This window comes from Anomaloglossus baeobatrachus, chromosome 6 (genome assembly GCF_048569485.1).
Source record: "Anomaloglossus baeobatrachus isolate aAnoBae1 chromosome 6, aAnoBae1.hap1, whole genome shotgun sequence".
NCBI lineage: Eukaryota > Metazoa > Chordata > Amphibia > Anura > Aromobatidae > Anomaloglossus > Anomaloglossus baeobatrachus.
The window spans coordinates 403,046,643-403,063,484 of NC_134358.1; the positions used below are offsets into that span (position 1 = coordinate 403,046,643).

The following is a 16,842-nucleotide window of genomic DNA, read 5'->3' on the forward strand; positions in this document are numbered from 1 at the left end:
ATATTTCTATATGGACAGGGCTATACATAGAGGATAAGATGTAATAAGTCAGCACTATAAATAACAATAGCGGATGCTGTGTAATAAGGGGCACGGCTAGAGCTGGGCAAATTGATTCAGGGATTTCTGGTCCATGGGCAAGGTCAGTTGTCTCTGGATGGGAGGTATGCAAGTCTCAACCTTCTGAGATCTCGGTGCTTGTTTTGTATAGCTGGGGTGGTGTGGCGTCATCATTTCAGATTCCAGCCCAGTTAAGGCCCCATGTGCACGCTGCATTTTTTTGCTGTGTTTTTGGGTGCAGTCTGAGCTTTTAGTTTTGTTTTGCATACATTACTTTTTTATGGCTGCAGTTTTGTAGTGACCACAAAACTGCAGCATGTCAATTCTTTGTGTGTTTTTGACCAGGGGTTTTTGTAGTGATAGGAGGACTCTCAGATACTCTGGATCAGTGGGTCTAGCCGGGTTACAAGAAACAAACCAATTCCTGCCCGGAATTTATCCCAGTTATCTGGCCTGATGCCAGTCCCCATATATGTCTATGGGGGTCCTAATCTGGCTCTTAAAAATGGTGGTAGAAGGGATAGGGGGATTGGAGCAAGCTCATTATACTTACCAAGTCTCTGGCACAACAGTAACTGCTCTGGCGGCCTCTCATTCGACTTCCGGAGCTGCTCAATAGCCTCATGCATATTCATGGCTTCCCCCCGCCCACCTGCATCTTGATTGGTTGTAGTCAGACCACACCCCACCCGGAGTGGCAGCATGTCTGACTGCTTCCAATCACAAACAGGTCTATCATAGTATAAAAAAGAAAATAAATTGTTGTAGGTTCCCCCTCACATTGCGATAACCAGCACAGCTGCAGTCCCCAGCCGCGTGCTTATCTTGGCTGTGTATCAAAATAAGAGGGTTGCATGTGGCTTTTTTTTTTTAATAATTTAAAAAAAACCCGCTGTGCTTCCCCCACCGCTTCCTTCTCTTCCCCGCCCCCCAATTTTCATATCCAGCCAGGATAAAGTCCGGCAGTCAGGGGCTGTTATTGTCAGCCTGAGGAGACCCAAGGTTATTGGGCCCCCCCAGCCTAAAAATAGCAGCCCAGGATTGCTGCATCCATTAGATGCAAAAATCCCAGAATTTGACCCGACTCTTCCCAGTTGCCCTGGTGCGGTGGCATTTAGGGTAATAAGGGGTTAATGTCATCTCACAGCTGCCACTAAGCTCTAGATTAGTAATGGGAGGCGTCTGAGACCCCCCTCCCCCAATTACTAATCTGTAAGTTAAAAGAAACAAACACCCAAAAAAATTCTTTATATGCAATAAAAAACAAGAGCACCCTTTTCCACCCCTTTATTAACCCCCAAAATACTCCTGGAAGTTCGACATAATCCACACGAGGTCCCACGACTATCCTGGCTCTGCTATATCGAACATGACAGAGAGCGGCCATAGAACATGACCGAACGCTGTAACTTGAGGCAGAGAATACAAAGAAAAGTCTGTCAGCTCACTCTGTGTACAGTTCAGTTTCTAATCTGCCGCTTAGGTACGTGAGCATTGCAGGAAATCTAACAAGGCAAGAGATTCCAGCGCTGGAAGGACCGGACTAACAAGACGTGTCCTATAAAATTTCTCATTTATTCTTACATTAAAATAGTTGCGAAATGGTCAGACAGCTAAGAAACAGACTTCCATGAAAGGGGGGGACAACGGATGCGTTTACACCTATGCCTTAATCATAGTCTTAATCATGATTAAGGCATAGGCCGAATTATGTCGGTCATTTCTCCCCACACCCCCATTTCATGGATGTCTGTGTTTTAGCTGTCTGACCATTTCGCAACTATTTTAATGTAAGAATAAATGAGAAATGTCAGTTCAGTCCTTCCAGCACTGGAATCTTTCAGGCAGAGAATGTCTGAGCTGCAGCGATGAGCGGTGACATTACTCGGGTTAGTTGCGATCACAGTTGGAGGTTCCCATGGTCCTCCACCTGTGTCCGCAGGTAACTTGACCTCAGGTGACCTGAGATGAGGTTAGAGTTTAATGAAGTTACCTGCAGTTACAAGTGGAGCACAGTCGGAACCTCCAGCTGTGACTGCAACTAATCTGAGTGATGTCACTGCTGATCGCTGCAGCTCATTCGCTGCCTGCTCACAGAGGGCTGTCATGTTATATGTCTGCTCGCTGTCACTTCAGATGTAGCAGTCGGGATCATTGTGGAACCTTCAGTGGTAAAGAAATCAAAATGCTAGCATTACGTTTTGTTTGTTTTTGTTTTGGTTGCTGCAACATTGTAGCTACACCAAAATAGTATAATTAAAAATGTCAGCTCAGGATGCAAAATATAAGTAATCACACAGCCCAAGATCCAGAGAAATGTGGACACTACAGGTCTCGGAAAATGGTGACTAGTGCAATTCTGTTTTTTTTTTTTTTTTTTTTTTTTTTGTTTTTGACAAATTTCAGATTTTTTTTTTCACCACTTAATGAACATTTATAGTTTTAATTGTTATTTATCTACGAACTGGTACTGACCTGGGGAATCATCTTGCTGGGAAAGCTTTACCGTTTAGTGAACATGCATAATGTAAATAAAATAAACAATTGCGGAATTGCACTTCTTTTTGCAATTTCACCGCACTTTAGAATTTTTTTCTCCCCATTTTTCTAGTACAATTATAGAGTAGAATGAATGGTGTCATTCAAAAGTACAACTCTCCCTGCAAAAAGAAGCCCTCGTCTGGCTATATTGACGGAACAATAAAAAAAAGTTATGGCTTCCCGAAGAGGAAATAAACCTTAGGTCAATGAAAACCGAAACTGACTAAAACTGAAGCAATTATTTCCATAGGAATCAATGTACATCCAATTAATTAGTTTAGATACTCTAAAATACATATGAATAACACATTTTATAAGGAATAAAGATAGTGATTAATACTAAAAACAATGAGAAATGAATATAAAACACGAATGTAAAGAATAAATACATTTTATCTTACATTTTGAAACTGACGCTCGGGGTGATACTCAATGTCACACAGAGCAGGAGAATGCATGGATCAACCTTTGTTGTTGCAAAATTATTAGTATGGCATGGGCATACCGACAAAAACGAAAACCGAGGAAAATTTTTAGTGGAAAAAAAATCAACGAAAACCGAATCCAACGATAACCGATGTCAGAGCGAAAACTGAGGTACCACTGTAGATGAAAGATTTCTATGCTTGATGAAGATCCAAAATGGAGGGAAACGCACTGCATTAATTAATAAAATCTTCCATTTTTCTCTTCATTCATACCTGGACTTTGAATCCTTTCTGGCATATTGTGAAGGGCATGCCAGAGTATCGGGAAACTAAGGACTTTATGCTTGTCTCACTACCCACCACTGCAAAGAGAGCTATCAAGTGGCTTTAAGAGTCAGATGACTCCATAGCAACTGATCGGCTAGCAGACTTGTTAGCCAAGCTATGGTAGGTAGGAATGTCTGAATCCTGTTCAAGGACTATGTCTGCTCTCAACCAATCCTATATGATGTTAAAAATCCAGGAATTAAAGATCCTGCTGTTATATCCACAGCGCCTTTTCCCTAGTACCCTTGAAGACTGACATGGCGAAACATGTCAGTCTGGGCAGAGTTTTTAAGCAGTGTGCTTGATCAACCATAACTGAACAGGAAGCGTGCACTTTAGACACCTCACCAGTTCATTCCTTAGAATTGAAATAGTGGTACTCTGATAAGGAACCATGATGTCAAAGAATGCTGAAACTAATATGCTTCAATTTCAAGACTCTGGGTGATGTATTAACAAATGTTAAGTCCTATTTTTGTAAATTGCCCCAGTACATGCACTTTGTAACTCAGCAGGGAATACAGGGGACTTAAGGCCACTTTACACGCTGCGAAATCGTGACTGATATCGCTAGCGTGCGTACCCGCCCCCATCGTTTGTGCATCACGGGCAAATCGCTGCCCGTGGCGCACAAAATCGCGCAGACCCGTCACACTACTTACCTGCCTAGCGACGTCGCTGTGACCGGCGAACCGCCTCCTTTCTAAGGGGGCGGTTCGTTCGGCGTCACAGCGACGTCACTAAGCGGGCGCCGAATCAAAGCGGAGGGGCGGAGATGAGCGGGATGTAACATCCCGCCCACCTCTTTCCTTCCGCATTGCCGGCGGCCGCAGGTAAGGAGAGGCTCCTCGTTCCTGCTGTGTCACACATAGCGATGTGTGCTGCCGCAGGAATGACTAACTACATCGTAAGTGCAGCAGCAACGATAATCTAGATTAGGGGGGCATGTCACTGATGAGCGATTTTAAACGTTTTTGTGACTATTCAAAATCGCTCATAGGTGTCACACGCAACGACATCGCTAATGCAGCCGGATGTGCGTTACAAATTCCGTGACTCCCAACGAGATCACTTTAGCGATATTGTAGCGTGTAAAGCTGGCTTTAGTTCTGTTCACTTATGGGCCGCTGAAATAGTTTGTAGGATTCTCCTTGCACCTTTTGCGTTCAAAACTAGTCATTGTAGATATGGTTCACCTGTACAGCATTTAAGAATGTACGCCTTCTATATGCTGGCATAGATTTTCCCAATTTCTGTAAATCTGCCGGGCTGCAGTTTGCCCCATGCTCTGCTGAAAGCCCACCTACTTTTTGAAAACTGGTGACGGTGGCATAAGACTGAAAGTTGCAAAAGGGCTTTTGCCGAAATTTGTAGCTTTTTACAGCCAGACAACTGACACCGGTGATTTGCCAAATTCCCCATTGCTGAATGTTTTATTTTATGACCCACACCTCTCATGGTTCATCAATATTAGCATAGTTTGTATCCACATATTGGGTATGAAGCGTTTCACCAGCAGTTTGAATTACTAACACATCAATTTTCTGCTTTCTTCTAAAATCTGCAGATGGGAATTTCTGTGTAATTTCTGTCTGATGAAGGCAGTATCCCATTGATGGCATTTGTAAGGGCTTTCTCCTATATACAGGTCTTGGCTAAATACCTTTATGACTAGTGAAATTCTTACATTGTTAATCATACCTTGTGTTTATAGTCTTGCTGTACTATAGTCTGGATTTAACATTTTCTCTATAGTTAACCAAGGATCAACGACTTGTATATTCTGGCAAACTCCTCCTTGATCACTTGCGTTTGAAAGACGTTCTCAGGAAAGTAAGTATTGAGAATATTACTGTACAGTCATTTATCTTTTGTTTTCTCCAATGTGCTTCCTGAGAGATGTATGACCCATTACTAAAACATGGCAGCGAAAATACCATTTCATTACAGTCATGGCTGATTCTTAGTTGAATCTGTATTTTGCAAGTGCTTATTTGGGAATTGAAAACTTTAAAAAATGACTCCTCCTGGGACTAGTAGTATATTTTATATACATAATCACCAGTCTGATCCTTCTCCAAAATCTAATGATTGCCGACTTATTTAGGTACAGTGGGGAAAAAAGTACCGTATTTAATAAGCCACCAATTGTGCAAGTTCTCCCACTTATAAAGATGAGAGAGGCCTGTAATTGACATCATAGGTAGCCCACAACTTTGAGAGACAAAATGAGAAAATAAATCCAGAAAATCACCTTGTCTGATTTGGCAAGATTTTTTTTGCAAATTATGGTGGAAAATAAGTATTGGGTCAATAACAAAAGTTCATCTCAGTATTTTGTTTTATATCCTTTGTTGGCAATGACAAAGGTCCAATGTTTTCTGTAAGTGTTCACACGGTTGGCACACACTGTTGGTGGTATGTTGGCCCATTCCTCCATGCAGATCTCCTCTAGAGCAGTGATGTTTTAGGCCTGTCGCTGGGCAATACGGACTTTCAACTCCCCCCAAAGGTTTTCTATGGGGTTGAGATCTGGAGACTTGCTGGGCCACTCCAGGACCTTCATATGTTCCTTACGAAGCCACTCCTTCATTGCCCTGGTGGTGTGTTTGAGATCACTATCATGCTGAAAGACCCAGCCACGTTTCATCTTCAATGCCCTTGCTGATGGAAGGAGGTTTGCATTCAAAATCTCACGATGCATGGCCCCATTCATTCTTTCATGTACATGGATCAGTTGCCCTGGTCCCTTTGCTGAGAAACAGCCCCAAAGCATGATGTTGCCACCCCCATGCTTCTCAGTAGGTATGGTGTTCTTTGGATGCAACTCAGCATTCTGTCTACTCCAAACACGACGATTTGTGTTTTATACCAAACAGTTGTACTTTTGGTTTCATCAGACCATATGACATTCTCCCAATACTCTTCTGGATAATCCAAATGCTCTCTAGCAAACTTCAGACGGGCCCGAATATGTACTGGCTCAAGCATGGGGACACGTCTGGCACTGCAGGATCTGAGTCCCTGGCGGCGTAGTGTGTTATTGATGGTAGTCTTTAAGGTGGTCCCAGCTCTATGCAGGTCATTCACTAGGTCCCCCCCCCGTGTGGTTCTGGGATTTTTGCTCACCGTTCTTGTAATCATTTTGACACCACGGGGTTAGATCTTGCGTGGAGGCCCAGATCAAGGGAGATTATCAGTGGTCTTAAATCTTCCATTTTCTTTTTATTGCTCCCACAGTTGATTTCATTACACCAAGCTGCTTGCCTATTACAGATTCAGTCTTCCCAGCCTGGTGCAGGGCTGCAATTTTTTTTTTTTTTCTGGTGTCCTTCGATAGCTCTTTGGTCTATACCATAGTGGAGTTTGGAGTGTGACTGTTTGAGGTTGTGGACAGGTGTCTTTTATACTGATAACAAGTTCAAACAGGTGCCATTACTACAGGTAATAAGTGTAAGACACAGGAGCCTCTAAAGGAAGAAGTTATAGGTCTGTGAGAGCCAGAAATCTTGCATGTTTTTAGGTGACTAAATACTTATTTTTCCAGCACCCATGACGGCACCCTTACGTGGTGCCGTCATGGGTTCAGAAAAAACACATTACCGGTAAGTAATTACGTATTTTCCACCATAATTTGCAAAAAAACTTTCCAAATCAGACAAGATGATTTTCTGGATTTGTTTTCTCAGTTTGTCTCTTAGTTGTGGTCTACCTATGATGTCAATTACAGGCCTCTCTCATCTTTTTAAATAGGAGAACTTGCACAATTGGTGGCTGACTAAGTAGTACACACACACACACACACACACACACACACACACACACACACAATGCCCCTGTGGTCTGTGTGGAAAATGAGCTGTGGATTAGAGTTTGGGAAATCTTCTCCAAAATGCTAAGGTTAACATTGCTTCATATTCAAACTGTCTGTTATCCTTATGAAGAAACATGCCTCACTGAATCTATGGAATTTAAAGGGAATCTGTCACCAGGTTTTTGCTCCCGTATTTGAGAGTAGACAGAGACAGACCCCGATTCCAGTGATGTCACTTGAGGAGCTGTTTGCTGTCATTTTGATCATATCTCTGTTTTCTCTGCTGTAGATCTAGCAGTTATACAGAGCTCATGAATACTCTGGACTACCTGGCAGCACGCCAAGTAGTCCTCTAAAGGCCCAGTCACACTAAACAACTTACCAGCGATCCCAACAACGATACAACCTGATGGGGATCGCTGGTAATTTGCTAGGAGGTCGCTGGTGAGATGTCACACTTAGCGACGCTCCAGCGATCCCACCAGCAACCTGACCTGGCAGGGATCGCTGGAGCATCGCTACACGTGGAAGCATGCTGCGCTTGGTAACTAAGGTAAATATCGGGTAACCAACCCTATATTTACCTTGGTTACCAGCGCACACCGCTTAGCGCTGGCTCCCTGCACACCTAGCCACAGTACACATCGGGTTAATTATCCGATGTGTACTCTGCTACGTGTGCAGGAAGCAGGGAGTCGGCTTCTGCGGACACTGGTAACCACGGTAAACATCGGGTAACCAAGAAGCCCTTCCCTTGGTTACCCGAGGGAAGGGCTTCTTGGTTACCCAATGTTTACCGTGGTTACCAGCGTCCGCAGAAGCCGGCTCCTGCTGCCTGCACATTTAGTTGTTGCTCTGTCGCTGTCACACACAGCGATGTGTGCTTCACAGCGGGAGAGCAACAACTAAAAGATGGTCCAGGACATTCAGCAACAACCAACGACCTCACAGCAGGGGCCAGGTTGTTGCTGGATGTCACACACAGCGACATCGCTAGCAAGTTGTGCCTCAGCAGCGATGTTGCTAGCGATGTTGCTTAGTGTGACTGTACCTTAATGATCTACTGCTGATTTAAGCAGTGATTTTATAAAAGCTACACTATGCAGCGTAGTAAGTGACACATGGATGAAATTGGTTTCTCTTCATTATGCTGCTCGCAGATTAGGTGGCAAAAGCCTGGTGACAGACTGCCTTTAAAGTGCAGTACATAAGAAAGATTTCCTATTTCTTTATCGTTCTTATGGGAGACCCAGACAATGGGTGTATAGCTTCTGCCTCCGGAGGACACACAAAGTACTACACTCAAAAGTGTAGCTCCTCCCTCTGAGCTTATACACCCCCCTGGAGAACCAGATCTAGCCAGTTTATCGCTTTGTGTTCAGGAGGCATACATCCACACATGCATTCTCATCTGATTTTTTTATTTTTGGAAAGAGTTTGAAGAAAAGCGGGTCCAAGCATGGACCCCCGGCATGTCCCTTCTCACCCCACTGTGTCGGCGGTGCTGTTAAGGTTGATTCCAAGGCTGGAGCCTTACATGCCGTGCTCCTTCACCATCCCTCCTGGGCTCTGGCTTGAAGTGGGAGCCAGCACGGTTCTCCATGCTTGGCAGGAGACCGGTCTCCATCCGCAGCCCTTCAGGATCCTGCTGGACCGGAGCACTCATCCCCAGGGACTTGGAACCCTGCGTCTCAGCAAGCTAAGTACCTGAGACGTTTATATATTGGGGGTCCCTGTACTTTATTGTTGTGGGAGAGTGTGCTGAGTGAGTTTTATGACATTTCCGGCGGGTTCTCTGGCTGTCGCCTGAGAACCGCGCCGATGGTGCCTGCGCGCCGGCCGCACCGCTCAAATTTAGGCCCCGGCTTCGCCGGAGGCCTACTTTCGGTTTCACTGCCCTCGCATGTCATTCATGCAGAGGGACAGCGCGGCTCCGCCCGACGGCCGTTCTGCACAGGGGAGGGACACTCCTCACTAAGTACATGTCTCCTCCCCTGTAAGTCTCTATGGCCCTCCAGATCCCGCTCCCCAGAGTAAGTCCCGCCCCCTCTCTTCGCTCCGGCGGCCATTTTCTCTGCGTTTTCCCTGCGATCAGCACTGGTCTGCAGCATCCCTGCTGAGGTGCTTGGGGGTCCGGGCTTCGGTATCTGGAGGGCACACAACACCGCTCCAGCGGTCTGGTAAGCCACAACCTCTGGTTGTGGACCTCTGTATATACTCTCTGGGGGTCATTCTGGCAGAGCCCCCACTCCAGCAGCATGTCTCACACGAGTAGCAAGGCTCCAAAGCTGTATTCAGTATGCACTGCATGTAAGCACCTATCCACATTGTGATGCCTGCTCTAACCTGACGATGCCTCAGCCTGGAATCGCACCCCCAGTGGTCTCTCCGGCTGCTCCGGCTCCTGTGGCTGAACCCCCGGCTTGGGTAGAATCCTTATCTAGGTCTATCTCCCAGTCTTTTGCCGACTCCATGGGACAGCTGTCCAGGACTTTGCTGAACATGCATCAGCCCCCTTCACAGGGTGCCTCTGCTGCTAGGGCTCTCTCAGGACTGGAGCTCCCAGAGGATTCATCATCTGGTCCCAGACCCCGTCCTCCTAAGAGGAGACGCAGGGCTCCCTCTCCTTCCTCGTCCCGCGGCTCTGTTTCAGAAGCTGACTCGCAGGACGAGGAGGATGCCTTTACAGGGGGCTCGGAGGCTAACTCCATGTGCCCCATTGATCTGTCCGAAAGTGACTCAGATGTTAGTGATTTGATTGCGTCCATTAATTCTGTACTGGATCTCAATCCGACAGTATCAGAGGAACAACCCTCTCTGGCAGAAAAGCACCAGTTTACCTCGCCTAAGAGGACAAAGAGTGTGTTCTTTAACCACTCCAGTTTTCAGGCCGCTGTGACCAAGCCTAGGGCCTGTCCTGACAAACTCTTCCCAAAGCGTGGTTCTGATGACCGCTTTCCCTTTCCACCTGAGGTGGTCAAGGAGTGGGCTCATTCACCCAAGGTAGACCCCCCCCCCCCGGTGTCTAGACTCTCAGCCCGGACCGTTGTATCAGTGGCTGATGGCACCTCTCTTAAGGATTCCACTGACCGCCAGGTTGACCTTCTGGCCAAATCTGTATATGAGGCGGCAGGGGCCTCGTTCTCCCTGACTTTTGCAGCAGTGTGGGCTTTCAAAGCCATCTCTGCTTCTCTAGAGGAGATGCATTCCCTCGCCAGGGAATCTATGCCCGAAATGGTTACCTTAACTTCCCAAGCTTCAGCTTTTTCATCCTATGCCATGTCTGCCATGCTGGAGGCTTCTCACCGCACTGCGGTGGCTTCGGCTAATTCCCTCGCTATCCGCAGGATCTTGTGGCTTCGAGAGTGGAAGGCAGATGCTTCTTCAAAGTACCTTGCTGGACTCCCATTTGCTGGGTCCCAGCTGTTCGGTGAACAGCTGGATGAAATCATTAAGGAAGCTACTGGCGGGAAGAGTACTTCCATGCCACAAACCAAAACCAGGAAACCTGTCCAGGGTAGGAATCAGTCGAGGTTTCGTTCCTTTCGTTCCTCCAACTGGTCGTCCTCTAAGCCCTTGGCCTCGTCCACTAACTCAACCAAGGACCAAAAATCCAACTGGCGCACAAAAGCGCGTCCACAGAAGACCGCAGGAGCTGCTGCCACTAAGGCAGCCTCCTCTTGACTATCTGTCCGCGCCAGCAACGTCCCACTTTGGCGACGCGTGGTTTCAACACGTCTCCGATCAGTGGGTGCGGGATATCATCTCCCACGGCTACAGGATGGAATTCTCTTCCAACCCGCCAGACAGATTTTTTCTGTCAACTCCCCCCTGCTCCAAGGCCGCCGCCTTCTCTCAGGCCGTGGCATCCTTGCAGGCCAACGGAGTAATTGTACCGGTTCCCGCCCGAGAACGGTTCAGAGGTTTCTACTCAAATCTCTTCCTAGTCCCCAAAAAGGACGGTTCCTTCCGGCCCATCCTGGATCTCAAGCTTCTCAACAAGCATGTTCAGGTGCGGCATTTTCGCATGGAGTCTCTGCGGTCAGTCACTGCCTCAATGACCCAAGGGGATTTCCTGGCATCCATCGACATCAGAGATGCCTATCTGCATGTGCCAATTGCAGTTTCACACCAGCGTTGGCTACGTTTTGCAATCAGAGAGGAACATTTCCAATTCGTGGCTCTTCCCTTCGGGTTAGCCACGGCCCCTCGGGTATTCACCAAGGTCATGGCAGCAGTGGTTGCGGTTCTGCACCTCCAGGGGTTGGCAGTGATTCCTTACCTGGATGACCTTCTAGTCAAGGCTTCATCCAGCGCAGACTGTCAGCGGAGTGTCTCGCTCACTCTCGCCACTCTAGCCCAATTCCGGTGGCTTGTCAATCTGCCCAAATCCACTCTGACTCTGACTCAGAGGCTCACGTACCTAGGGATGCAGTTCGAGACTCTGCCGGCACTTGTGAAGTTGCCCTTAATCAAACAGCAGTCCCTCCAACTGGCGGTGCGCTCTCTGCTGAGGCCCCGCCGTTATTCCATCAGGCACCTGATACAGGTGCTGGGTCAGATGGTGGCGTCAATGGAGGCTGTTCCCTTTGCCCAGTTCCATCTGCGTCCTCTGCAGCTGGACATTCTCCGCTGTTGGGACAAGCGGCCTTCCTCCTTGCACAGGTTAGTGGCTCTGTCGCCACAGACCAGGAGCTCTCTTCAGTGGTGGCTTCGGCCCCTCTCTCTGTCTCAGGGACGCTCCTTCCTGGCCCCGTCCTGGGTGATCCTCACCACGGATGCCAGTCTATCCGGCTGGGGAGTGGTATGTCTCCACCACCGAGCACAGGGCACTTGGACTCCGTCCGAGTCAGCCCTCTCGATCAATGTGCTGGAAACCAGAGCTGTGCTTTTGGCTCTCCTAGCTTTTCACCACCTATTGGCGGGCAAGCACATCCGAGTCCAGTCGGACAACGCGGCAGCGGTGGCCTACATCAATCACCAAGGCGGGACACGCAGCCGCCTGGCAATGTTGGAGGTACAACACATCCTTCAATGGGCGGAGGACTCAAAGTCCACCATATCCGCAGTCCACATCCCAGGCGTGGAAAACTGGAAGGCAGATTATCTCAGCCGTCAAACCGTGGACAGTGGCGAGTGGTCCCTGCATCCGGCAGTGTTTCAGTCAATCTGCCGCAAGTGGGGCACTCCGGACGTGGACCTAATGGCATCCCGTCACAACAACAAGGTTCCGGTTTACGTGGCTCGCTCCCACGATCCTCAGGCATTCGCCGCGGATGCTCTGGTTCAAGACTGGTCCCAGTTTCGTCTGTCCTACGTGTTTTCCCCCCCCCTCTAGCTCTCTTGCCCAGAGTTCTGCGCAAGATCAGAATGGAGGGCCGTCGAGTCATCCTCATTGATCCGGACTGGCCCAGGCGAGCTTGGTACCCAGACCTGCTCCATCTGTCCGTAGAGGTGCCGTGGCATCTTCCGGACCGTCCAGACCTTGTCTCACAAGGTCCGTTTTTCTGCGGCTCTCAGATTGACGGCGTGGCTCTTGAGTCCTGGATCTTGACGGCTTCTGGTATCCCCCCTGAAGTCATCTCCACTATGACTCGGGCCCGTAAGTCTTCCTCTGCCAAGATCTATCACAGGACTTGGAAAATTTTCCTGTCCTGGTGTCGCTCTTCCGGCCATCCTCCTTGGCCTTTTTCCTTGCCGACCCTTCTGTCCTTTCTACAGTCCGGTCTGCAGCTGGGACTGTCCCTCAACTCTCTCAAGGGACAAGTCTCGGCTCTGTCAGTGCTGTTCCAGCGGCGTATCGCCCGGCTGGCTCAGGTCCGCACCTTCTTGCAGGGCGCGTCTCACATCATTCCGCCTTACCGGCGGCCCTTGGATCCCTGGGACCTCAATTTGGTTCTCACGGTTTTGCAGAAACCCCCCTTTGAGCCTCTTAGGGAGGTTGCTTTGTTTCGTCTTTCACAGAAAGTGGTTTTTCTAGTGGCCATAACTTCCCTCAGGAGAGTCTCTGATTTAGCTGCGCTCTCTTTGGAGTCACCTTTTTTGGTTTTTCATCAAGACAAGGTGGTTCTCCGTTCGACTCCGGACTTTCTTCCTAAGGTGGTTTCTCCTTTCCACCTTAACCAGGATATTTCCCTGCCTTCCTTTTTGTCCGGCTCCTGTTCATCGCTTTGAAAAAGCGTTGCATACTCTGGATCTGGTGCGGGCTCTCCGGATCTGTGTCTCGCACCGCTGCTCTTAGGCGGTGCACCTCTCTTTTTGTGCTAACCACAGGTCGGCGTAAGGGCCTCTCGGCTTCTAAACCGACCCTAGCTCGTTGGCTTAGGTCGGCCATATCCGATGCCTACCAGAGCACCCAGGTGCCTCCCCCGCTGGGGATCAAGGCACACTCGACCAGAGCTGTCGGTGCCTGTTGGGCTTTCAGGCACCAGGCTATGGCTCGGCAAGTCTGTCAGGCTGTCACTTGGACTAGCCTGCATACCTTTTTCAAAGCACTACCAAGTGCATGCTCATGCTTCGGCAGATGCGAGCTTGGGCAGACGCATCCTTCAGGCGGCTGTCACCCATTTGTGAAGTTAGGCTTCGCCTACTTCTTAGTTTTTTTCTGTTTATTCCCACCCATGGACTGCTTTGAGACGTCCCAATGTCTGGGTCTCCCATAGGAACGATGAAGAAAAAGAGAATTTTGTTTACTTACCGTAAATTCTTTTTCTTATAGTTCCGTATTGGGAGACCCAGCACCCTCCCTGTTGCCTGTTGGCAGTTTCTTGTTCCGCGTGTTATCACCGGCTGTTGTCGTGGACAGAGTCTCCGGTTGTTCCGGTTCTTGCTCTGTTTTTACTTGTGGGTGGCTATTCTCCTTCAGCTTTTGCACTAAACTGGCTAGATCTGGTTCTCCAGGGGGTGTATATGCTCGGAGGGAGGAGCTACACTTTTAGTGTAGTACTTTTTGTGTCCTCCGGAGGCAGAAGCTATACACGCATGGTCTGGGTCTCCCAATACGGAACTATAAGAAAAAGAATTTACGGTAAGTAAACAAAATTCTCTTTTTAGTCTCCCTTCAATATTTCACCCCCCTCTCTAATCAGAAAGACCTACTGCCAACTGTAAATGCCATCTGACTCCCGTGGGCATCAGCCCCAAGTGGTTTTGGAACAGATTGGGACTGATAAACCCCTTAAATACCGCTGTGGTATTTAGGTGGTTAAAAGATCCCCTTTGACAGGATCAGCTCAGCTGATGACCCCATGGTATGGTGGCCTATTAGATCCTACTGTAAGCAGGGTCTAACAGGCTACGTTTTGTGTACAACCGACAGGTTTCCTCAACTTTTTGTACATGAGCACATCGGTGCATGAGGCCAGAGATCAAACTAAAAAATATTAATTTTCCACTATGGGACTAAGTTAAAAAGTTAAAAAAAAGGAAAGTATTTTAGAAAACCAAGTGCAAACAAATTACGAAAACCCATTTTGCCACTAAAACTAGTCTTTGCTTTAAAACAAAGTACACATGATTTGGTATCGCTGCGTACAGAACGACCCGAGCTATAACATTTTCATTTTATTTCGTTATTCGCTGTTGTATTCCAGTTTGGTTCACATTATCATTCATGTTTGCATGCAGAGGCCAGCATAGCATCCCTGTAGACATCAGTACAATATGCCTACCTGTCCATATTCTGAATGGTATGTAGAACCTAGAATTCCCTACTACCACCACCATCATTTTTAAGATCCAAACTTTGTGTTTAGATATCTCTTAGCACTATGCAGATTGGTGACCATTTATTCTTTTTATTCTATTTTCAGCAAGATGAATATCATATGGTTCATTTAGTATGTGCCTCCAGGACCCCACCAAATTCCCCTAAGCCAAGCACCAGCAGAGCGAGCACTACAGCTGAAAACACCAGCAGTAGATCAGTAAGTTGGTGGATAGGCTCGAAAACCTGTCATTGTCATTGATCCTGCACCATAGGAGGGATTTGACTCAACAGTTTTAGGAAAACGGCTGAATTTCTTGCTTTATATGCCATGTGTGTACAGATAACATTGCATCCAGATGTTAGCTTGATGTAAGTGGGGCAGCACCCCTTGGTATGGTGAATGTATATTTATACCACTCTATTTGCTGCTTGGCATTGTGCTTGGTGATGTTAAGCTTGTAGCTCCCAGTGCACAGTTTGTGGTGGTGAAAATTCCAGAGGAGGTTTGGAACTCTGCATATCTATGACTGGTATCATTGAGTGATGATGCAACAGAGGAAAGAATGGGATAACTATTATATTACAAGACCTGAGGAGATAAATAGGATGGAGCCTCCCACTTGCAGGCATAAAATGAATTGGGTGTTATGTATATAGATATAGATAAAGAGAGAGAGAGACACAATATTATTTATGAAACCTTATGCTAGCAAATGCTTTATTAGTTGATTACAAAAATTCTAAAAGGTGTCTGGATGCCTTTCTTGAACAAGAATGAGTTATGGGTACTAAATCACATATGATGGGTCATTAATAGTGATGGGCGAACTTGCAGATATCCGGAACCAGCGGGTCCAGCCGGACTTTTAAAAGAAAAAAACAAAACAAAAAAAAAATAAAAAAAAACGCACCCCAGTTTGGGACCAAAACGAATACCAGATTTCTGCCTGGACGCTGACTCCCATAAGTTTATGGGGACCCGAATCATGCTCTTTAAAATGGTAGAAAGGGCTAGGGCGTTTAGAGCAGACGTGTGTTAGGCCGGGTCCACACGGGGGACTACTGCGATCCTCGCATGACACTCTGCTCACGCTGGCAGCACAGCGAGAGCCGACTGTCTTATGAGTGTCACTGCGACTCACATCCGATCATGCGATCGGACCACAGCTGCGGGGGGCAGGTCCGCTCTGAAGAGGGGCGGGCTGGCGCTGCAGAGGGGAGATAGGGATTTATCTCCCTCTCTCCTCCGTAGCTGGCTATTGCCATTCTTGCCCTGCACTCCCAGTACACTGGTGTACTGCGAGTGTAGTGCAATTTTTCTCTCACCCCATAGACTTGAATGGGTGCGAGAGAAACAACTATCGCATTACACTCGCAGCATGCTGCGATTGTTTTCTCGGTCCGATAAGGGCTGAGAAAATAATCGCTCATGGGTGCTGGCACATAGAGCAATATTGGTCCCAGTGGAATGCGATGTTTTATCGCATTCCACTCACTCTGATTTTCACGCCGTGTGTCTTAGGCCTTATACTGAATCTCCCGCATGGCTGTAACGCTGCATCCGAGGCCGGTCATTACCCTCATACCATACATATTTACCGCTTCCCCCGCCCACCGGCAGTCCCCATGTCTCTGGTTGCAGTCTGACCGCTCCCCCCACCCTATGAGACAGCATGTCTGACTGCATGGAATTACACATGCTGTCTGTGGCCCTATGGTGGTGTAATTATATATATATATATATATATATATATATATATATATATATATATATATATATATATATATATATATATATATATATATATATATATATATATATATATATATATATATATATATATATATATATATATATATATATATATATATATATATATATATATATATATATATATAAGAAAATTGGCTTAGGATCACCCCATATTATGGCATCCAGCACAGATAAAGCATACGGCTGCAGC

The 16,842-nt window shown here is 47.2% G+C and overlaps 1 protein-coding gene across 1 annotated transcript in view; it reads left to right on the top strand.

The window, feature by feature from the left end:
• Window positions 1-16,842, top strand: part of HERPUD2 (HERPUD family member 2) — a 54,935-nt gene that overhangs the window by 15,864 nt on the left and 22,229 nt on the right. The window contains exons 3-4 of the mRNA XM_075315135.1: window positions 5,112-5,189; window positions 14,982-15,095. Of these exons, the coding sequence (XP_075171250.1) occupies window positions 5,112-5,189; window positions 14,982-15,095 (192 nt within the window). The remainder of the gene's footprint in view (window positions 1-5,111; window positions 5,190-14,981; window positions 15,096-16,842) is intronic.